Genomic DNA, 23,059 nt, shown 5'->3' with positions numbered 1-23,059 from the left:
TGTGCGCACCTTTATGCAAGGTGTTCTCCGTATTCAGCCGCCCTTTGTTCCACCTGTGGCGCCTTGGGATTTGGCTGTGGTCCTGAGGGCTCTCCAAGGACCGCCGTTTGAACCACTGGGCTCAGTGGATATTAAATGGCTAACAGCTAAGACTGTTTTCCTTCTTGCCATTGCTTCGGCCAGACGTGTTTCTGAGTTAGGGGCTCTTTCTTGTAGACCCCCTTTCTTGGTTTTTCACGGGAACAGGGCAGTGCTCCGCACTCGGCCCGAGTTTCTTCCCAAAGTTGTTACCCAGTTTCATGTTAACGAGGTAATAGTTGTTCCGGCCTTTAACTCACCGGGTCTTTCTGTGGGTGAGGCCTCTTTGGATGTTGTGCGGGCCTTAAGGACTTATGTTGACCGCACTTCTTCGTTTAGGAAGTCGGACGCTTTGTTTGTCCTCTATGGCTTCCGTAAAAAGGGTTGGCCTGCTTCAAAGCAAACTTTGGCAGCCTGGATCCGTATGGCTATTTCTGAAGCTTATCTTCAAAAAGGCCTACCGGTCCCTCCTTCTCTGAAGGCTCATTCCACTAGGTCTGTGGGTCCTTCGTGGGCAGCTCGACGTGGTGCCTCGGCAGTTCAGATCTGCAAGGCTGCTACGTGGTCTTCTGTCCATACCTTCGTGAGGTATTACAGGTTTGACACCTTCGCCTCTCAGGATGCTTCCTTCGGGCGGCGGATTCTCCTTTCTGCACAGGAGCGTCCCCACCCTTAAAGGATACTGCTTTGGGACATCCCCAAGGTATCCTGTGGATACCCTATGGACCCTGAAGTAGAAAATATGAGATATGGTAAGAACTTACCCTTGTTATCTCTATTTCTACGAAGTCCATAGGGTTCCACAGGACTCCCGCCCTGTCGCACCTGTGCTGCAGATGGGCTTTGCTCTGGTCACCGGTTTTCCGTCTCCCTCTGGTGAGAATGTGATTCTTGTATGTGTCCAGATCTTTGTTCTCTCTCTTCCTTCTCCTCCTCCGGCCTATGGCTTGGTAACTAACTGAGGTGCCTTGGCCCGGGGGCGGGGTATAGGAGGGGGACCTAGTGCATCCTGGGAGGCTGAAAGCTTAACTCTTTGGTGCCCTGCGACTGACGTCACACCTATACCCCCAAGGTATCCTGTGGAACCCTATGGACTTCGTAGAAATAGAGATAACAAGGGTAAGTTCTTACCATATCTCATATTTTTTTAGAGTTAGGCACTTAAGATGAGCCAGTGTCCAACGTCATTCCCTACCATCCAAGTGGGCATGGAGGGGGAATAAATCCATGTGGCAAGCGAAGCGAGCCACCGTGCCTGCAAGGGACCGAATGGTATTTACGCAAAAAAACATAGGAAAAAAAATGTCGACCATTTTCGTGGCGACCTTTTCCATGCCAACCTTTTGACCATGTCGACCATTTGTACATGTCGACCTTATTACATGTCGACCTTTAGTGTGTCGACCTTTTGCACTTGTCGACCTTTTGTACCTGTCGATCTATTGACTGTCTAACAACTGGGATAGATCTAGACATTGTCTAACTAATTTTTGTCTATCTCTTATACCACACCTGAGTGTGCAAAGCTGAGGACTTTGAGGACTCTAAAATATAAAACATATTTTGATTTGTTTAACACTTTTTTTTTTGTTTACAACATAATTCCATATGTGTTCTTTCATAGTTTTGATGTCTTCAGTATTAATCTACTATGTTAAAAATAATTTAAATAAACAAAAACCACTGACTGAGAAGGTGTGTCCAAAGTTTTAACTGGTACTGTATATATACAGAACATATTTCATGTACAGGACCTATTTCATGTACAGGACATATTTCTGGTGATTCATATATATCTTTTTCATCCTCTATACTTATTCCATCATCCCCCACACTGATAATATCACCTGTCCTCCTATTAGTTTCCCTTTTATCCCTGTTAAACTTTTGTTGTTTCCGCACAATAAGATCTTTTTATTTTTTTACCACTTTTAATTCTAAACTCATTTCCAGTTCTTTGCATTCAGGTAATTCCCTAAAGGCTTCAATAAGGGTTATTCATTCTGAAATCTCATTTTCTATTGTTACTGTATGAGATCAGCCTTTCTTTCCTTAATGATGAGGTTCATCAGGGAGAAAGAACAGGTTTTCAGAATATTTTTCCATTTTTCATTAAAGTCTACATTATTCGACTTAAACGCACAAAGTTTCTTAATTTGCAAGACCTTGTGAATAAGTTGGTCCGTTCGGTGACCTTATCCATATGCTTTGGTGCCGTCTCAATTTGCCACGTCACATTTCAGTAATCCATGTCTGTGTGAAGCTTTGCCAGTACAAATCAGTACACTGGGCACAAATTATTTAGAAGCATCAAATCACGGCCATCTCGGCGGTATATTAACTTTGCAGTATGCAATATATGTAAAGTGCATGAAAGAGTTTGGAAATCATCCTGAACCCCAAAAACTGTTAAATAAAATAACAAGTGTTCCTAATGACAGTGTATGAGGTTGTTAGAGAAATACAGGAGGTGTCACAGGGTTGAATTTAACAACTTTTATAAATGAAAAATGATAGCATGTCTATGGGCCTGATTAACCAGTGTATGCAAGTGCACTGCAATCGAGCACGCAGGTCTGGTGCGAAAGTATGCTAATGCATGCAATCACAAAGCGCTCGCATGAACAACATGCAGACGCCCACTTCCCCTCTCTCACATCCGTAATACCTTATACAAACCTCCTCAAACATTGGAGACGTAGAGTACCATCAACCCCTCACGCAGAATTGCAGCAGCCCTGACCTTACCCCTGAATTGCTAACCTCGTTGCATGCAGTACTCAAGCTGCGTGTGCAATCGTAGAGGCTAACTTATACACGCCCATGCAAGGGCATTCAAACGGACAGGCAAGCCTGCATTTCTCGGACACCCTCCCGTTACCACCCCCAAACGCTCACTGCCTGTAAGTCATTCTACGATGACTCTAAGTGGTGTCCGTGTTTGCAGTGGTGCCTTCGCCCACGTGCTCTGTGATGCATACGCTGTATGCAACAATCGTCCCTCTGCGTATGCTTTAGCAATAGCGATTCTTACTGAACGAGGCCCTTTGTTCATAAATTTTTAAGCTTGCAGCCCAACGTCAGGGTGCCCCCAATATCTGCAAGGCCAAGTCCCTACACTACCATATGGGCTTCACACACCATTAAAAGTTAAATGCACTCCCCTCTCAGGTACAGAGGGTACATCTAGACAAGGGCTGGCTTGTGAGCCACACACTAATAGGTCTTATATAGCCTTGGTTGACAGCAGTCGTGACAGCACCAGGAAAAATTGTGAAACAGAAAAGAAATATGCCCATACTAGTCTTTTATCCATTTTATACATATTACCGGCTGCATGACGATCTAAATGCCATATACAAAACAGGAAGACATCCTATTTTATGTCCTAAGTGTTTTTCTTCAACACAGGTAGTCCTAATGGGAACCTGTAATATGTCAGAGTAATATCAGAAATGACTCTATGTAGTAGAGTTCCGGAATCATATTAGTTCTGAACGAATCATAGCAGAATAGACTTTTTTTCTTTATTGTCTGATGAGAGGAAGTCAAATTAGCTTGTCTGGTCTTACAGGGATTGATTTTGAAAGGATGGCTTGATTTGTCCTGTGGGAGAGAAGCTTATGCTAAAAAGGCTCTGAAGTACTTAGAGGAAGGACTGCATGATGGAATGGATCCATTTGCTATGATGGGGAAGGTAAGGTAACCAGAAATAAGTCGCATGTTTTGCTGGTAGCATTACAGGAAGAAACCGTTGTGGGAATCTCTCTGCTGATGTGGTTTAAGCAAATTAATGTAATAATTTTGGATTATTCCTCGAATCCTTATTCTCTTGTTTATATGGTGCTACCAAGAGTCCATAGAAAATTAATTGCCACCCCCATTTAGGATTCCAGCTCTCTACCCATCAATATTCATATTGATTATATTTTTTGGTTTATACAGTACATCAGGAAAGTATTCACAGCGCTTCACTTTTTCCACATTTTGTTATGTTACAGCCTTATTTCAAAATGGAATAAATTCATTTTTGTCCTCAAAATTCTACATACAATTACCCCATAATGACAACGTATAAAAAGTTTTTTTTGAGATTTTTGCAAATTTAATAGTAATAAAAAAAAAAAAAAACCTAAGAAATCACATGTACATAAGTATTCACAGCCTTTGCCATGAATCTCAAAATTTAGCTCAGGTGCATCCTGTTTCCACTGCTCATCCTTGAGATGTTCCCACAGCTTAATTGGAGTCCACCTGTGGTAAATTCAGTTGATTGGACATGATTTTGAAAGGCATACACCTGTCTATATAAGGTCCCACACTTGACAGTGCATGTCAGAGCACAAAGCAGGCATAAAGACCAAGGAATTGTCTGTAGACCTCCGAGACAGGATTCTCTCGAGGCACAAATCTGGGGAAAGGTACAGAAAAAATATCTGCTGATTTGAAGGTCCCAATGAGCACACTGGCCTCCATTATTCGTAAATGGAAGAAGTTCGGAACCACCAGGACTCTTCCTAGAGTTGGCCGGCTGTCTAAACTGAGCGATTGGGGGAGAAGGGCCCTAGTCGGGGAGGTGACCAAGAACCCGATGGTCACTCTGTTAGAGCTACAGCATTCCTCTGTGGAGAGAGGAGAACCTTCCAGAAGGACAACCATCTCTGCAGCAATCCACCAATCAGGCTTGTATGGTAGAGTGGCCAGACGGAAGCCACTCCTTAGTAAAAAGCACATGGCAGCCTGCCTGGAGTTTGCCAAAATGCACCTGAAGGGCTCTCAGACCATGATAAACAAAATTCAATGGTCTGATGAGGCAAAGATTGAACTTTTTGGCGTGAATGCCAGGCATTATGTTTGGTGGAAACCAGGCACCGCTCATCACCAGGCAAATACCATCCCTACAGTGAAGCATGGTGGTGGCAGCATCATGCTGTGGGGGATGTTTTTCAGCGACAGGAACTGGGAGACTAGTCAGGATAGAGGGAAAGATGAATGCAGCAATGTACAGACATATCATGAAAACCTGCTCCAGAGCGCTCTTGACCTCAGACTGGGGCGACGGTTCATCTTTCATCAGGACAACGACCCTAAGCACACAGCTAAGATATCAAAGGAGTGGCTTCAGGACAACTCTGTGAATGTCCGTGAGTGGCCCAGCCAGAGCCCAGACTTGAATACGATTGAACATCTCTGGAGAGATCTGAAAATGGCTGTGTACCGACGCTTCCCATCCAACCTGATGGAGCTTGAGAGGTGCTGTAAATGGAAATGGGCGTAGCTGCCCAAAGATAGGTGTGCCAAGCTTGTGGCATCATTTTCAACAAGACTTGAGGCTGTAGTTACTGCCAAAGGTGCATCAACAAAGTATTGAGCAAAGGCTGTGAATACTTATGTACATGTGATTTCTTATTTTTTTTTTATTTTTTTTTAATTAAATTTGCAAAACTCTCAAACTTTTTACACGTTGTCATTATGGGGTATTGTGTGTACAATTTTGAGGACTAAAATGAATTTATACCATTTGGGAATACGGCTGTAGCATAACAAAATGTGGAAAAAGTGAAGGGCTGTGAATACTTTCCGGATGCACTGTATATAACTTGCCTTGTAATTTCAGATGACCGTGTGCATATAAGGGAAAAAGAATGTTTTATTAATGCTAGAATTACTCTTTACAAATAAACGTTCTCATCCAGTTTGCCTTTTAAGTCGGGTACACTGTTCAGATACGCTGTGCAAGCACGGCAGATGAGAAGATCCGGCGGCCGACACCATGGTTCTGGATGTGGCGGGGGAACGATATATCGGGTGGTCGGATACCGGATCGTGTAGTGTGTACGGACCGCTTGATACATCGTGCCATCGCTGGGTATACACATCGTCTAGTCTGTACCCAGCTTTAGAATCATGTTGCTATCCTGCTGTAGTTTAAAGGATATCTGCATTAAAGAGTAAAAAAGAACCAATGGCGCTTATATCCGCTGAGAACGCAGTATTAAAGCATCACATTCTGCAGCCATGATGAATCTGTAGTCTTCAATATGTAAAAAATAAAATCTTCACTCCATGTAAAACCAGTGTTTTGCAAGTTATATTTAGTGCCCAAATTACAGGTTAGAGTACGATCGGACACCAAAATCTAAATAATGTTCCTGTATTAATATATATTTAAAAAACAGTGAAAATATTCAGTATATCTGTATAAGGCGCATATACAACCTTCACAAGTATGAATATGTTACAAAGTCGTGCACATAACACCCACAATATACAGTGGGCCTGATTCTGAATCACCAGTAAATCCGAATGCGGCCGTATCTAGCAATTTTTTTTCCCCACAAACCATAGGCATGCTTTTGTCAACATGAGCACCTTAGAGCAGCTGGGAGAGAGTCTGTCATACGCATCTCATTTTCTTCTCACCGATGGCTGTATGGCCATCACTGAGTGGCAACTGAGTATTCGCACATTAGAGAAATGTCCTGTGGGTATGCCCCCAAACTTGCAACCGAGTCATACGTATGGATTGTATACTACGTTTAGTAAATGACATTGATAATGATGACTGCTGATGACTGCTGTGCTCACGGTCAGAAGGCAGGGGGCGACGTCGCAAAAGAGGCATGCAGCTCACAATATGGGCATACAGTATAGTTGCATAGGAGTCACAATCGCTGTACTCGTAGATATACAGAACTGTCACTGCATTACATGCAACATACAGGGGTATTCAATATGGGTGCGATAACATCGTTTTTGCGCTAATATCGCAATTATGACGTCATTATCGCAGGTTTTACTTTTACACTGTATTCAATATCAAAGACTTATCGCATTTTTGAAAAGTCGAAGTTAAAAATCGGGGATAAGTTTTCACCATTGAATAGGTGTCGAAAAAAAGTGCAGAATTGGGGTTTAGGGGTGCAGGCTTAAAAAAAATAGCCTGCACCCTTCAGAATGACCCCTTGAAACGATCTGTGTCAAAAAAAAAAAAAATCGGGACACCCCCAAGAAAAGCACTTTGAATTTGGGGGCCAAAAAAAAAAATGTTGGGGAACAAAGTTAAAAAATAGCGAACTTGACTCTGGGGGGGTCCCCAAGTATGCCCCAGGTGTTTTTTTCACTGCAGCTCCTTGCGCAAGTGGGTTTTTCACAATTTTTTCAAGTCTGTTTAGCAACTTTAAAATATGCTGACCCCCATTTTCAAGTACCCCAAATTTGCTGGGCATAGTTATTTTTCCCCCCAAAAAATTCTAAATGCTCTTCTGCACCACTTTCTTCAAAGTCGCATTTATGCACTTGCTGCGGCTATTAGAAAGCCCGACTTCCTTCAGGAGTTAAAAATGGGGGTACCCATAGTGATCCCCCATGTCTAGACATCATTAGGGGGGTCACTAGAATATTTCCCGAAAATTCCCGTTTTTGTTAACCTGTTAAAAAAATGTGTAAAAATTTAGAAAAAAAATGACATAAGGTCCCCCCCAAAAGCCAAACCAGCCCCACGCTTGCCAGCCAGTGGTGGTTTCTAAAAATACGGGGAACAAAATGTGTAGGGTTCCACCGTATTTTAGAAACCAACACCAGGCTGCAGGGACTAGTGCTGGTTTTAAATATAGGGGGCAAAAACGACGTGGGGTACCCCCTATATTTAAGACCAGCACCAGACCCAACCGACCGGGGTGTAATGCCACAGCCCGGAGACCCAATCACCGGGGCTTCAGGTCCAAAGCATTACACCCCAAGTCGGTCAGCGCAAGCCGGTGATCTCGGGGGAGTCGGGGACCACCCAAAAAAGGGTCCCCCTCTCCCGAGCACCACAGGCTTACGCTGAAGCCTGGGGCTCTTCCCCATACCCCTTGCTTGGTGGGTATGGGGGTAATAGGGGGGCCAAATAATATAACACTATTGTACTTTACAGTGGAACTACAAGTGCCAGCATGCCTGCCATTTTGCACTTGTGTAACTACAAGTGCCAACAGACATGCGGCACCTGTAATTTCACTGTAAAATAAATAGTTAAAAAAAGACAAAACACACACACCGTGCCCAGTATAAGTTTATTACATACACCTACCCATTCACACATACTTACCTATACCAGAAGTTTCTGTCCCCTTGTCCAGTAGAGATCCATGGTAGCTGGCCCTGCAAGAAAGATTTCATACTCACCTACATCCAGCGCTGGTCTCCGCAGTAATCCATGGGTGTTTTAAAACAAAAAAACGTTTTACCTGATCCACGCTACAAGCTATGTGTATGTGTGTTGTCACACATACACATAGCTCCCGAATGGCCGCTGCCGGGACTTCACGGGGCATTGCAGTCCCATCAGCCAATCAGCGGCAGCGCTCACTGTAGCGCGGCCGCTGATGGGCTCCGGCAACTGACAGTTCCCACGTGGGTGAGTCAGCCCACTTTGGATACTTTAACGCAGAAAAAAAACTCCGATATGAAACGTAAACTTCGGCAGTGAAGTTAACGTTTCATATTGAATACCCCTCTTAGAATCAGGTTAAATGTGTGTATTCCAATTCCCACTAATTAATACTATCCAAAAACTTATCTGGCAGGGCGTTGTGTTTTTTTTTTAAATTGAGTAGTTTTATTGATTTTAAGAAACAAACATAAAAAAACCACTGGGCATTAAAAAAAGCAGGAACAAAACTGGATAATCATAAGCATACAGTCACAATATACATAGCAAAATATGGTACATGCACAGTGTCTGGAACATTTCCAACCACAGACAAATGGCGGAGGGACAGTATCAGGAGATGGTTAGGCAGTAGTTTGATGTAAATCAGTCAAGTTAACCAGAGTAGACGATACACTTAGGGGCATTAAAAGTTGATAAATAGGAATCAAAATGTAATTTAACAGAGTGTGGGATAAAGAAAGGGCTGTAAACATAATGCTTATAGTAAATAGGTACAGCGACAGAAAAATGATCAGGCCGCATGATCAGACAAGAAGTCGACAATCAAGCCCAAACGTACGGAGCCACGGAAGAATTCAATACATAATGTCAAGGAAAACCTGTCCTGCAAAGATATAACTTCCCATTAGTATTCAAAGGATTTATAAATCGCCATCCATAATGACTCATAACTATCAGAACATCCTCACTTAATTGAACCAACAAATAACAAACACTGTGCCACTATAAACAAAATAAATGTCATAACTGTAAGCCGGAGGGTATCAAAATAAACAGAAATAAAGCCCAACAATAAATTCCCCCTATCCTGTATGCCGTGCCCCAACTACAGTACACTTGGATCCCTAATGGACCGTACATACGGTTAGATCAGGCAACGATTAGATAACGTTGTCTGATCGTCCTACATGTGCTGGATGATCGTTATTGAACATCCAGCTCATGCACCATTCCCCCAACTACTATAACTTGATCGAGGGTCCCTATAGTAACCAGGCTAACCTGACCATCAGTGCCCACGCAATGTTTGTTCATTTGAAGGGGCAAAAAAAAAGAACGATTTAAACGATATCGGTATCGTTTAAATTGTCCTTTAAATCTGACCGTGTGTATGTGCCATAAGAAATAGCTAAAATGTATCTATAGACCCAAACAACCCCCCACCCTGTATACCAAACCTAACTACTGGCATACCTAACTCGATAACAGCCAACTTTGGCCCGTATTCAATTTGAGGCAAAAAGTCCAGACTTTTCGCCTGCTGGACTTTTCACCTCCTTCGCCTGTTTTCCAGGTGGAAAAGTATCGCGCGCTTGCCCGCTGTTCCCCGTATTCAATTCCAAAGTAGGCAAAATCGGGAACAGGCGAAACTTGGATTGGCGAAGAAATAAGGGAATTTTCGGGAAATAATTGTAGGACCACCCTAAAGATGTCCAGACCTCGGATCACTATGGGTACCCTCGTTTTTGCCTGCAGAAGAAAGTCGGCTTTTTAAATAGATGCGGCAGGTGGTTATTTTTCCCGACATTGAAGAAGTGACGCAGAAGAGCACTTAGGCTTTTTTTTTTTCGTTTTTAAAAGTGGTCCCATCAAATTTGGGGTACATGAAAATGGGGGTAAGCATATTTTTAAGTCCCTAAATGTAATTTTCAAAGTTCTTCAAAAATACAGCTGCCGCTACTCTGCGCAAGGAAAAACACCTGCCACATACTTGGGGATCCCACCAGAATTAATTTCGTTAGTTTGGCATTTTGTTTCCCAATTTTTTTTTTTTTTTTTCACCCCTAAATTGTGAAAAACATTTTTTTGGGATGTCTCGATTTTTTTTTTTTTTTTGCACATTTCGTTTTAAGTGGGCATTTCCAAGGGTGCAGGCTATTTTTTTAAGCCTGCACCTCTAAACCCCAAATCTGCATTTTTTTTTTCACCTGCTATAGGTAATTGAAAAATTATCCCTGTTTTTTTAAAATGACCCTTCACCCCATTTACGAAAAAAAATGCAAATTTTTGGGAAATATGCCTGGGACCCCTCTAAAGATGTCCAGACATGGGGGATCACTATGGGTACCCCCATTTTTGCCTGCTGAAGTAAGTCAGGGTTTGTAATAGCCACGTAAGGTGCAATTTTGCGGCTATGAAGAAGTGGTAAAGAATAGCACTTAGGAATAGTTATTTAACCCCCCCAAAAAATCTATCAAATTTGGGGTACATGAAAATGGGGGTAAGCATTTTTTTAAGTCCCCAAAGTTATTTTTAAAAATTAGCAAAATTGCACGGCCTGCCGCTGGTGGGCAGGCCCGTCACATTGGCCATTGATATACTAACTACCTCTGAAATTCTATTTAATAAATTTAAATGTAATCAGTAATGATCGCATAGTGCATCTGCAACTCTGTTTTTGTGTATGTTATTTTAAAATCTCAGCATGATGGCACCTTTCATTACCAGTAGAGTGTGCAGTCTAGAGCCTCTCCCTATACTGTGTATTTATACACACATCTGAAGCTTGAGATTGCTCCAGTCTAGATTTGCACCCCCTCCCCCCCACCACCTCATATATGTTTTTAAGCAGGGACCTAGCATTTGACTGCACCAGACAACAGGCATAATCTTAAGTAACTCCTATTTATATTGTTAGTGTCAGTTTTTTTGGGGTGAGCGTTTGGACATGGGGCCCCCTGGCTGTACCTCTTCAGGGCATCACCATTTAATACATATAGTCACTTTGTATATCACCTTCATGTTTGTTTATTATTTATGTAATTTTTCACACACATTCTACTTTTATTATTATCTTAACATTCATTAGTTACCTTTACACACTTGATACTTTAACACTTCACTGTCACCTTTCTTTTCGTGTGATGCCCTGAGGAGGTCTTTGGCTGGACCGTCTTTTGGGGTGCCTTGCATCCCAGATGTGAACCCCAGAGTGTTAGGGACCTACTCAATGAGGTGACCTTGACGCTGGTGGGCAGGCCCGTATCATTGGCCATTAATATGCAAACTACCTCTGAAATTCTATTTAATAAATGTAAATTTAAACAGTAATGATCGCATAGTGCATCTGCAACTCTGTTTTTGTGTATGTTACTTTAAAATCTCAGCATGATGGCACCTTTCATTACCAGTAGGGTGTGCAGTCTAGAGCCCCTCCCTATACATGGGGACCCGACCTGAATTAATTTAGATAGTTTGGCACTTTGTTCCCCTATGTTATTTTTTTTACCCCCCCAAAATGAAACATAATTTTTTGGGGGTGTCCCGAATATTTTTAAACTTTTTTTTGAAGCAGTTTACCTTTAGGGGACTGTCTTAAGGCTGCACGAAGGTTCCCGCAACGTTGTACCCCAAACCACAATTCTGCACTTTTTTGTCCACCTGCTATTCATAGGCAAAACTTTTTTGCCTATTACATTGTATTGACTTTCCGTCTAGGCGAAAAGTCCTCCAAATTGAATACGGAGGAAACTCAAAACAGGCGAAAATTACGTCATCGGCGAAAAAGTATTGCGGAAACGGACTTTTCGCCTCCAATTGATTACGGCCCTAAGTACTAACTAAAAAAAAAATAACCCTTCCAAACCAAAAAAGTAAATTTGCAGAGTCAGGATGGGTTTTAAGGATAATTTTGATAGGGAGCTCCCACAAACTGTGCTATTGTTTACCCATCCTGGCCACACCCCAGGGGACTGTTGAACCAAATACCAATAAAAGAAGTATTAGTTGCGCATCTGAGCTCAGCTACCATTAGTGTTCTGATTGACAAATTGCTGTACTTGGATTTAATTTTACAATATTAAATACGGTATTAAGGATTTTGGACCGAATTAGCTAATTTCCCAGTACATATCTTCCATCTATAACACTGTTCTCTGGTGAACTGATCGTAGTTACAACCAGTCTCCGATAAGATAACTGCACAGTTGTTATGTGTTATTGGTCATCCACAAATATTTTCCATTTACTACTCTCATGCTAATTATACAAAGGTAACATAAATACAACTTCTGAATGCTGTTACATTTCGCTTATACATATGCATTTGTTTGATTTTAAATATTATATAGTCGACATAGTATCTAATAAATGTGAGTTTCATTTAATTATATGTTCCATCTAGTGGGAAATTGAGATACTGTTTTATATTAAGCTTTACAAAATACCATGCCAGATAAAGGTCATTATAGCTAACCGTGGCCGATGTTCGTTTTTGGCTCAGATCTTTTACCGCCAAGTTAAACTTTCAACAGGAGAACTAGGGTGTAATTACCATAAGAGGGTGCTCAGTGCCCCCAAATGGAGTTAGAGACAATGGGATTTTTATACTTTTCTCTATCATCACAAATATAAAAATATGTAAATACTAATGTTTCATTATGTAGAGCATTTATATATTTGTTTTTTTTTATTGCAGGCTCACTATTGCGAGTTGCGGCAAAATTATTCTGGAGCCTTGGAAGCCGTAAACTTAATCATTGCCAGCTGCCCAGACTTCGTCCCTGCTCTTATTAAAAAAATGAAGCTACAGTTGGCATTGCAAGATTGGGAACAGACAGTAGAGACAGCACTAAGGTTCAGTATACAGCTTACACACCACAGTTGTGTCAAGTACTTTGTTTCCAGATAGTTGGAGATATTGAGAAATGTGTGGGCTGGTGGCATTTCAGTTGCTAGGAAAACAGCAAAGAACCAATTATGGAACTAAATTGTTGAACTGATTTTGAAAACACTGGGCTGGCAATCCTTTGTAGCTGAAGCATGGTTTAGAAAACCCTGTAGCTTGTGTTTGTAGCTAAAAATATCACATTTATTGTCTCCTCAAATACCACAGCCCTACATTGTAAGAGTAATAATGGGAGCTTAATGTGAAAGGGCATTAAATGCCCAGGTTTAGCTCGCTAGTGACAATTTTTTTTTTAATGTTGGAACGCATGTTATATTAATTTGCCATTGACATACATTTTTATTAGTGTTAAAAAGATAATCATGGGAAATTCTTATGCTTTTATCCATGTTAATCGCTTAAGATACAGCAAGGTTGTTCTGACAAGTGGAACTCAGCTGGAAGACAGTGCTAGTAAAATTGCTTGTAGGCATAGTGACACCAAAAGATGGGATTTTAATACTTAACATTAAATACTTTCCTCTGAATCCATTGGGAGATGCTGGACCCCGGAGGGGTGGTATAGAGCTTCCTTTAGAGCAATTTAAATAATTTCAAACATTTTATGCTCCACCCTATTATGGATTCCCATCCTGCAGAGAACTCAGTTGTTGTTCTAACCAAGACCCTCAACTTCAAAACTCTTTTTCTTCCTTTAAAACAGCAAATTGCCAGACCCCGCTGACTCTGCTGTCCTTGATGTTTAGTTCCTGGCCAACTACCCCTACTAAATCAACCAACCAATGCTATCTTGTATAATTCTCATCATGAGGAATCCTCAATATATATTTCCTATGCTACCTCAATTTCTACGTGAAGACCACTCTACCTATCACCGCCCAAGACACAACTCATGCACACATGACTTATGGGGCCCATACATCTGCGACCAATTGCCGCAATTCCCCATTCTCCCGATGGTGGGGTTGTGCAATCCGGAATATTTATCGGGCAGAATTCAATTGTTTTAGCGCACCCGATCTCGTGTCACAGTGACTGGAGATCACAGGGTCAATTCAATAGATGCCGATTATCGCGCTGATCGCACCCATAGAGGTATAAAATGGCTATCCCCGACCAAAGTGCTGGGCGCAATCGCGAAAAGTGCTGTTTGGGCGCCCAAACGAGTCACTTTTCACCCATTTCAGCTCGCACCTCCCGGGGAGGAGGAAACCTTTACCAGACCTTGAACCTGTGTTGCTTCAAGGCCCAAACAATAAACAACGCTACTTTGCTGATAAAAAGGACATGGTGAAAAGCACTGAATGAAGTTAAAAATATTACGCAATCTATTACGTAAAAGTAGCCAGAGTGCTCTTATAGACCAAAGTCCTCTTGAGGTAGGATGTTTCCGTAAAGTAATTGGAGCATATTTTTCACTTGATCAAACATAATAATTACTGCATAATTATTTTAACTATTTTTAGAGGGGTAATATTTTCTATAATTCTATAATTTATTTAACTGACAACAGGAGTTGTCAGTTAAATAAACCTGTAATTTTAAAAAGCCTAAATTCCTCCCCTCTGCAACCCCTAGCTGGCAGTGCAAATTAAGTGTCTGGCGGGGTGGGCACCGTTTGAAGGGGCCTTCAAGGAGCAGCCTTTATTCTTATAGGTTAGTGGCTTTTGTTTTGTTTGTAGTTTATTTTCACGCTGCTGTGGGCAGCGTTCTGTGGAGGTGTTGCGGATGCAGGGAGACTGTTTCGGGGGGGAGGGGGGGACCGTTTCCAAACACTCCGGTTGAGACCACCGAAACCCATTTAGAAGGTGCGGGGTCCGCCATTGTGGAGAGGTTTTCTGCAGCTGCGCAGGCTGGCTGGGTACCCCGGCGGTACCAGTGCATCCCTACACAGCGGGGGGGGCTCTTCACTAGGGATGGAGAGTGGCTGCTTCATGAGGAGGGGGCGTGGCCTGGCATCTCTCCTTCCTGCTTTGTCTGTGATGGTGTGGTCCTACAAGTTGCGTAGGATGCTGGCTGTCACACAAGACAATCTCCAGCCCCGGTGCTTCAGCAGGATACCTGCTGGTTTCCTTAAGCACGTCTGTTGCAGTCGGGGGTAGTTTGTTGGACCTGGCTGTAACCGAAGCCGAACTGTTTCTACCACCAGAATTTGAATTGGGACTTAAACACCAGTCTTTGGGTGGATTGCTTTTGAATAGAATCTCTCCGATCAGTGATGGAGGCCATCAAATATTTAGTGTTCACTCCAGCTCCGGCACGAGGCAGGGCGCCGGAGCTACAGAGGGCACGTTCGTGCGCGCAACCGAGAAGGGGGTGTGGTCATCGAAAAGGGGTTGTGTCTATAAGACGCGTCCCTTTTCGTCACTCTTGGGGGCGTGCCCGGCACTTACGGACACGCCGGGCAGCCCCCAAGCCCTGCAGAGGGGGAGAATAGATGCCGGGCGCATGCACATTTCTTCACCCGCGGGACACTGCGACCCGCGGGTGAGGACGGTACCCGCAGGCTGTTAGGGCAGGGCGCTTTTTGCCTTCCAGAAAGAGGGCAGGGCGCTGAGCCCCGCTAAAACAGCCTAGCGGGAACGCTAAATATTTGGCCTCACTCGACGTCAAAGACTCGTACCTTCACGTTCCAATTTGGGAAGGTCATCACTCTCTGCTCTGGTTCACGTTGGGCTCAGCTCACTATGAGTTCCAGGCCCTTACAGTCGGTTTGACCACGGCCCCATTCATTTTAACGAAGATCATGGCGGTAACAGTTAGTCTGTTGCGCAAGGAAGGGATTGCGGTCATTGCCTATTTAGACGATCTCCTCGTGAAGGCCAATTCAACTTCCCGGTTGCAGGTGCATCTGGACCGCATGGACTATGTTCTTTAGGATCATGGCTGGATCCTAAACTTTGAGAAGTCTCACCTGATGCCTTGTCAGCGCCTGCTGTTCCTAGGGGTGGAGTTCGACACCTCTCTGCAGTGGGTGTTCCTCCCAGAATCCAAAGCACAGCTGGCCTGATTCAGAGGCGCTCGCAAAAAGCGAGCGCTCGCTCTGAATCAGGGAGCGGGCACTGGTTTTTTTAGTTGCGGTCTCCTGGCCGCTCGCATAGCTGTGGGTGACCACCCACAGCTATTGCGAGCGGCCAGGATGATGGTCACGATGGTCAAGACCATCGCGATCATCGGGCTTGCGACGAGACCCTTGTGGTAGGGTCTCATGACCGCAAGCCCCAGAGAGCTTCTGGCTCTAATAGAGCCGGAAGCTCTCTCACTGACATCACTGGTGATGTCAGTGGGGCCTCCCACAAACGGCAGGCGTTCGCTTGGGAATGCCTCCGTTTGTGAAGCCACACCTACAAAACGGGGCGAGCTGTCAATCAACATTGACAGCCGCCCCTTTTGTAGTGAGCCACGGAGCGAGTGCTTTTTGCGCTCGCTCCGGGGCTCGCGCGTGCGCACTGGGCCACCATCAACCCGCTTGCGAGCGGGTCTGAATCAGGCCCAGAGTCTCCAGGATTTGGTCACAAGGGTCCTGTCATGACATCGTCCGTCAATATTGCTGTGCATGAAACTGTTGTGTATGATGGTCTCCACCTTCGAGGCCTCTTGTGGGAAATTCTCCGTAATTGGTCGGTATGCACTGAGAACCTCTCTTCATGCTTCGCTCCCTTCAGTGGCGGCTGGTTTTTGATCATCTTCTCCAGGGACGATCCTCTGTCACCCCAGCTTGGGTCATTGTGAGCACGGATACAAGTCGCCTCGTTTGGGGTGCTGTGGTGTTGTGTCTTCGACTCCAGGGTTTTTGGTCGTCTTCGAGGCTGTACTACTGATTTATCTATCTAGCTTTGTTGGGGGCCCAGTCTGTCCTTGCCAGTGGTGGCGTATGTGAATCATCAAGGCGGCACCAAAAGCGCAGGAGCAATGGCGGATGCATCCCACATTCTGTCCTAGTCGGAAGCCTTTGTTTTCTGTCAATCTCGGAAGTGTTCATACCAGACGTGAACAATTGGAAGACTGACTTCCTCAGCAGGACCACCTTTCTCCTGGGGGAGTGGTCTTTCCATACGGACTTCTTCCAATAGTTGGTTTGGAGTTCTTCCGGAAGTGGACCTCATGGCATCTCATCACAACTTCAAGGTCCGCCTGATTAAGTCCGAGGTCCAGAGACCCTCTAGCTTTCATGGTGGATGCCATGATACTTCTGTGGAGCTTCCATTTGGTATACCTATTCCCACCCCGATTTCCATGTTACCTTGGGTTCTCAAGTGGGTCAAGGAGCAACAGGTACCAGTGATGGTAGTGGCTGCGCCGACATGGTACACTGCCATCCTCAAACTGGTGGTAGGTCTCAGCTGATGTCTTGCACTTCAGCCAGATCTGCCACTGCAGGGTAATTTTCTGCACAGGGACCCTCCTTGGTTGGCTTTAATGGACGAGATCTTGAAGGCTAAGGGTTGGAAGATCAACATCTTGTGGTGTGAATAACTCGAGGTTCATACTTCCAAGTTTCACCGTTGCCGTTTCTTAGCTTTCCTTCAGGAAGGTTTAGAGGCCAGTTTAAGTCTGCGTTCCTTGAAAGTGCAGATTTTGGCTCATTCTATTTCCAACAGCTTCTGGCCCAGCGTCCGCTTTGTCCGCCGGTGGCTCTGTGGGATCTTAACCTCGTCATTTCGGGTCTTTTTATGCCTTTGGATTTGGTGGACCTACAGTTTGTGACTTGGAAACTGGTTATCCTTATGCTCAGTTCCGCGTGTTTCCGAGTTGGATGCTTTGTCCTGCAGGCTGTCTTTTCTTATCCTTCATGATGATCGGGCAGTTCTTCTTCATATGGTTCTTTCGTTCCAACCGAAGGATGTTTCACCCCTCCACTTGAACCAGGAAATTGTCTTTTCTGTCTTTCCTTCCACGCAGACTTCACAGGACGGGACGATCTGGCCCTGCGGATTTACTTGGACAGGACTTTCTCTGTCCGCTGCACAGATTCCTTGCTGGTCCTTTACGTCACTCAAAAACGTGTTTGGCCTTCTAACAAGCAGACCATTTCGTGTTTGACCCGCTTAGTCTCAATCAGGCCTATCCCAGTGTTGGACGTTCGCTGAGCAAGTCTGCCGGCTGCTACCTGGTCCTCTGTCCGGCGACGCCCACTTTGTGTGTACGGTTCTCTGGTCAGGCAGCCTGAGCGTTCCCTCCATTGCGGGCGGCTGTTGAACATCCCTTGGTCCAGTGTCTCCCAGCAGTGAAAAAAGAGAAGAGGATTTTGGGGTACTTACCGTTCTCTGGGGGTCATTCAGACCCGCTCGCAAGTGGGTCGATGTTCCCCACTGCGCATGCGCACGACGGAGGGAGCTCCGTCATACGCATGCGCGAGACCCGGGGAGCGACGGGCTTTCCATCGCACCAAAGGGGGCGTGCTGTCGATGTTGATTGACAGCACGCCCCCTTTGGTGGGCGTGCCGGGAGCGTGCCTGCCAGACGGAGGCGTTCCCATGGGAACGCCTACCGTCTGAAGCCGGCCCCACTGACATCACTAGTGATGTCAGTGGGAGTGATTTTGGCTCTGATAGAGCCAAAATCACTCCAGGGCTTGTGGCAGGGAGACCCTACCGCAGGGTCTCCGTCGCAAGTCCGATGGTAGCGATGGTCAAGACCATCGCGACCATCATCATGGACGCTTGCTATAGCTGTGGGTGGTCACCCACAGCTATACGAGCGTCCAGGAGGCCGCTCCATTTTCATGGAGGAGGGCACTGATTCAGAGCGAGCGCTCTGGACAGAGCGTTCTGCTCTGAATCAGGCCCTCTGATTCATGCTGGAGGACACTCCGTTTCCTCCCTCACGCTCATTGGTGTGGAGTTTATCCTGACAGTCGTTTCCTTGTGGTTGTGTTTGGTACGTTTTTAACAGTTTCACTGAGTAACTGCTTCTCCTTTCCTGGCACTGTTGAAGTTCTACTGCTGGATGGGGGTTGCAGAGGGGAGAAGCTTAGGCTTCCTAAAGTTTCAGTTTTAGTTAAGTGCCAGCTCCTGTGGACCCCATCGAAACCCCATGGTCCAGTGTCCCCCAGCATGAATCGGAAAAAAGGATTCAACGGTAAGTACCCGAAAATCCTCTTATTATTTATAGGAATAATGGGGCAGAGACTGATGTTAAGAATTACACGTTCTCTGCATCGCTGTAAAATATGTTTACAGTATAAAAAGTAATCATATGTTAAAAAGAGCAATGGAAAACTAAAGCTAAATCAAGTCTTCACAATTTATGTGATTTATATATCTGTATTATTTTCCTTTCAATACACTTTACATTTGCGACTTGGTGTATCAGTTGTCATCTTAAGTTTGACAGATACACTAGTGTTAATGATGAGTCAATATGTCCTCAGTGGAGAATAAAATTACTCTTCAGACCTCTAGTGCTGGAAAAACATCAATCTTTTGCTTAAAATGGACATTAATCCTGCTCTGTTGGGGGCGGCTTAAAGCCTTTCTGTAATATATCACCCACCCACGGACAATGCACATACAATATGTCATGGAAAGATAAAGAGAAGTACGTTGTTTTGAACACAGATGTATTTTGTGCTTAGCGCAAGGAATATCCATATATAGTCAAATGATTTATTTTCTTTCACAGGTTCTATTTTGCAGAGAGAATTCTTATCACTGAGATAAGAGAAGGGTGGACTAATGCCTAAATCTATTTTGAAACAAAAAATGTTCAATCATTTTGTTTCATGCACGCATGGCACTGCTACCAGGATATTGGCCAGTGTTATATGTGTGTAAGAGGGAGGCGTGCTTTCAGAGGGATAAGTAATTCTGAAGCCTATCGGGGTGTGGATCCGTACCCCTTGTAAAGTGCACCATGGACAAGCCCTTAAAGATTTGTATGTGATTAAAAAAAATCTACATGAAAAAGCCTATCCAATTAGAACTCACTAAAACTTGGAATTCACAGAGTATAAATGTGCTTGGTCTCAAATGACTTGTGTATTGTATCATGTAATGGGAACTGACGTCATGTTGTATGTTATGTCAACATGAGCATGTCGACACTGTTGAAATATCGACAAACTGTTTTTCATGTAAATCTATCCCTAGCGTCAATTCTAGCTCTAACTCTAATGGAAATGTGAACATTATTACATTGTCGACATTTCCAGTATCATCATTCTGTCAGTGACGTTGACAGCATTAGTGATGTCGACAGCATCAATGAACGCCGACTTTGACTGCATACCTGGTGTTCATTCTAGCACCCTGCACCTGTCGAAACTCGTGCAGTTCCTCTTTCCTACCTGGGTTGCCACTGTCTGCTCTTGTGCTTCTAGCACACTCTGGTCTGTGTCACAGCAGTTTCTTTTGCGGGACTTGAGTGTGCTAGAAGCACCAGAGCAAACAGCGACACCCCAGGCGGGAAGATGAACTGCATGGGCTGTGAGACGTGCTAGAGTGAACGCTACATACCTATTTGAGACTTAATATTCTGAATTTGCTAGAATGCAAAAATGATCATTTCATTTGTAGATGTTTGATGAGATGAGTTTTAATCATGTATAATACTGATTTTCGTTTTCCCTTACAGACTACTACAGAAGGACAGTCATAACCTGGAAGCCATCAGGGTGCTGGCCCTTCATTACTTGTGCAGAGAGGGGAATGTTCACGAGGCATGTTTTTTTATTGTTATTTATTTTTCAAATATAGAGTTTCATGCCAGCAAAGAACCAATTGGTCCATCTGTTTTACTCAATTCTGTGCCTAGGTATATTGTTTATTGCTAATGGTGTGTGGTGTAAAATACCCCGACTCAATCTCCTAATACTACCTTATAGATAAAGGTCTTCTTTTGTGGGCATGTTTTTCCTATCACATTCAGACTGGCACTTTCCGCTTCGCCCCCTAGACCGGAACTGCCTGCCCATGTACTGTACCATTTCATTTGCATTATTTTGAAGGTTTAGTTCTTTTTCAGTGGTGCATTCAGGCTGGCACAGAGGATATCTTGAGTGATATAACAGATTTGTTATGAATATCATATATAATAATGTTTTGAGTGTCACACACAGTATTTTGCCCATATCCATAAAGAAGATTTGACTTGTAGGAAATGTCACAAGCTGTGGATAGTCTGTAGGCTTTAGGATGACCAGAGTTGTATTTTTGGATGTATTGGAGGTTGAACAATCTTCTAAAAAAAAATATTTCCACCTCTGGTTTCAATATGTTCATTTGACCATTCAAGGGCTGCTGGATGCTGTTGTCATCTGCCCTACCCCTGATAATCAAGGAGTCAGGATTCTTTCCTTTTGCCTAAATACATGTACTTGAAAATCAAAGCATCATAAAGCTTCCATGCACGTAGTTATTGTGTTTTATCATTACATATGTGTTTATAGTGTTACACTAGTTTAATTATATAAGCATTATGTATATTACATGTAATGTACTCTTTTTACTCTAGGCAGCAACTAAACTGGGGGATTTGATAAATGCTTTGGATCAGTTTGAACCACACAACGCTCACCTGTACTACAGCATGTCATTAGCCTTTAGCAGAATGGTAAGTGCTTTACATGTGAAATAATGACATTAGTTTTCTGCTGCGCTGAAAATAGAAACATGGAGTTTGGTAGCAGGCCCTAGTCTTCCCTGTTCTCTTTTAGGATCTAATGCAGAGTTGGTTGCAAAGCAAAAAAATAATCTACTTTATACAGCAGGGTCCATAGGGTATCCACAGGATACCTTGGGGTATAGGTGATGACGTCAGGCATCGGGCACCATAGAGCTAAGTTTTCAGCCTCCCAGGATGCACTAGGGTCCCCTTCCTATACCCCGCCCCGGAGCCAAGGCATCTCAGTTTCGTTGGTGCCCGGCTCGGAGTCGGAGCACATGTTTAGAGGGGGGCTACGAATAGCCCCTGAAGTTTTTATCAAGGCAGCTGTGGCTGCACATCTGGGAGTACAGCATGGACAGTCACTGCTGACGTCCATGCTGCCTCCCCTACACCCCGCCGGTACTGATCCGGGGATGCTGGTAAGCATCTGGGGTCACGGCTAGCGGTGATCCCAGATGTTTCGGACCATGGCCGGATTCAAGGGGAGCAGGTAAGCAGCGGGGGTCCCACGGTGGGTCCCTGCTGAGAACATGGTCCTTAGTCCCCAGGCAGGGGGCTCCCTGGGGACTGGCTGCAGCGTGGAGCCAGGTACTAACCTGCGCTTCCACTATCCCCCTGGGACAGCGGGCCGCAGCTGAGCGGCAAGCGCTGCGGCGTCCCAGGGGTTAATTGCATGCCAGGGGAGCGCGCCTTCCCTGTATACAGCCGGCGCCTCCTCCGCTGCACACAGCCCTCTCTGTACCTCCGATTGGTCCTGTGGCAGCACTCCTCCCCCAGGCCGGCCTCCTCTCTGCTCCTCGGTGGCCACCTTTGCATGGTGAACGCTGCTGGAGCTGCTGATCGGTGGCATCGCGGTCTGGGTCCCCCAGCATACCTCTCCTCCGTTGGCTTAAGGTCAGTGTATGCAGCGCTGTGTCCTACCAGACTCTGTGTCTGTGTAGTTGAGAAACAGCGCTGATAGTGCAGGGATTAATGTCTTCTGCATTGTATGTGACTTCTGCTAGCGCTGCTGCCTGTACTTTCACTTTCTACTGTCAGCCATTTTACTGTCCCTGCTCTTACTCTGCTAAAGCCCTTGCGGTTCGGTGTTTGCAGGGTGGTTCTCCCACTATACTAACAGGTATCAGTGAGAGGGGTCACATACTTACCATCTTGTCTGAGAGTGAATTTCCTCTCCAGCTTATGTGTACTAAGTGCAATGTACCAATAGCGGAGGGGGAGGGTAACGCGGAGGGGCAGTGTTATTTATTGGCGCGGCCAATTACTGTCACGGTTCCGGTACAGGAACCTCCCTGGGCCTGTTTCGCTAA

The 23,059-nt window shown here is 44.5% G+C and overlaps 1 protein-coding gene across 3 annotated transcripts in view; it reads left to right on the top strand.

Annotated features, from left to right (window-relative positions):
• TTC21B (tetratricopeptide repeat domain 21B) overlaps nucleotides 1-23,059 on the top strand; it is a 135,731-nt gene that overhangs the window by 10,554 nt on the left and 102,118 nt on the right. For all 3 annotated transcript variants that reach the window (XR_015878803.1, XR_015878804.1, XM_088474837.1), the window contains exons 5-8: nucleotides 3,653-3,775; nucleotides 12,933-13,090; nucleotides 20,718-20,806; nucleotides 21,601-21,695. Coding sequence is in view for 1 of the 3 variants with exons in the window: in XM_088474837.1 (XP_088330963.1) it covers nucleotides 3,653-3,775; nucleotides 12,933-13,090; nucleotides 20,718-20,806; nucleotides 21,601-21,695 (465 nt within the window). In the remaining 2 variants the exon portion in view is untranslated. The remainder of the gene's footprint in view (nucleotides 1-3,652; nucleotides 3,776-12,932; nucleotides 13,091-20,717; nucleotides 20,807-21,600; nucleotides 21,696-23,059) is intronic.

The sequence above is a fragment of the Taudactylus pleione genome, unplaced genomic scaffold (assembly GCF_031769625.1).
Source record: "Taudactylus pleione unplaced genomic scaffold, aTauple2 ptg000156l, whole genome shotgun sequence".
In the NCBI taxonomy this organism is placed as follows: domain Eukaryota; kingdom Metazoa; phylum Chordata; class Amphibia; order Anura; family Myobatrachidae; genus Taudactylus; species Taudactylus pleione.
The sequence above is the reverse complement of the archived record's forward strand: the minus strand, read 5'-3'. Positions and strand labels throughout refer to the sequence as shown.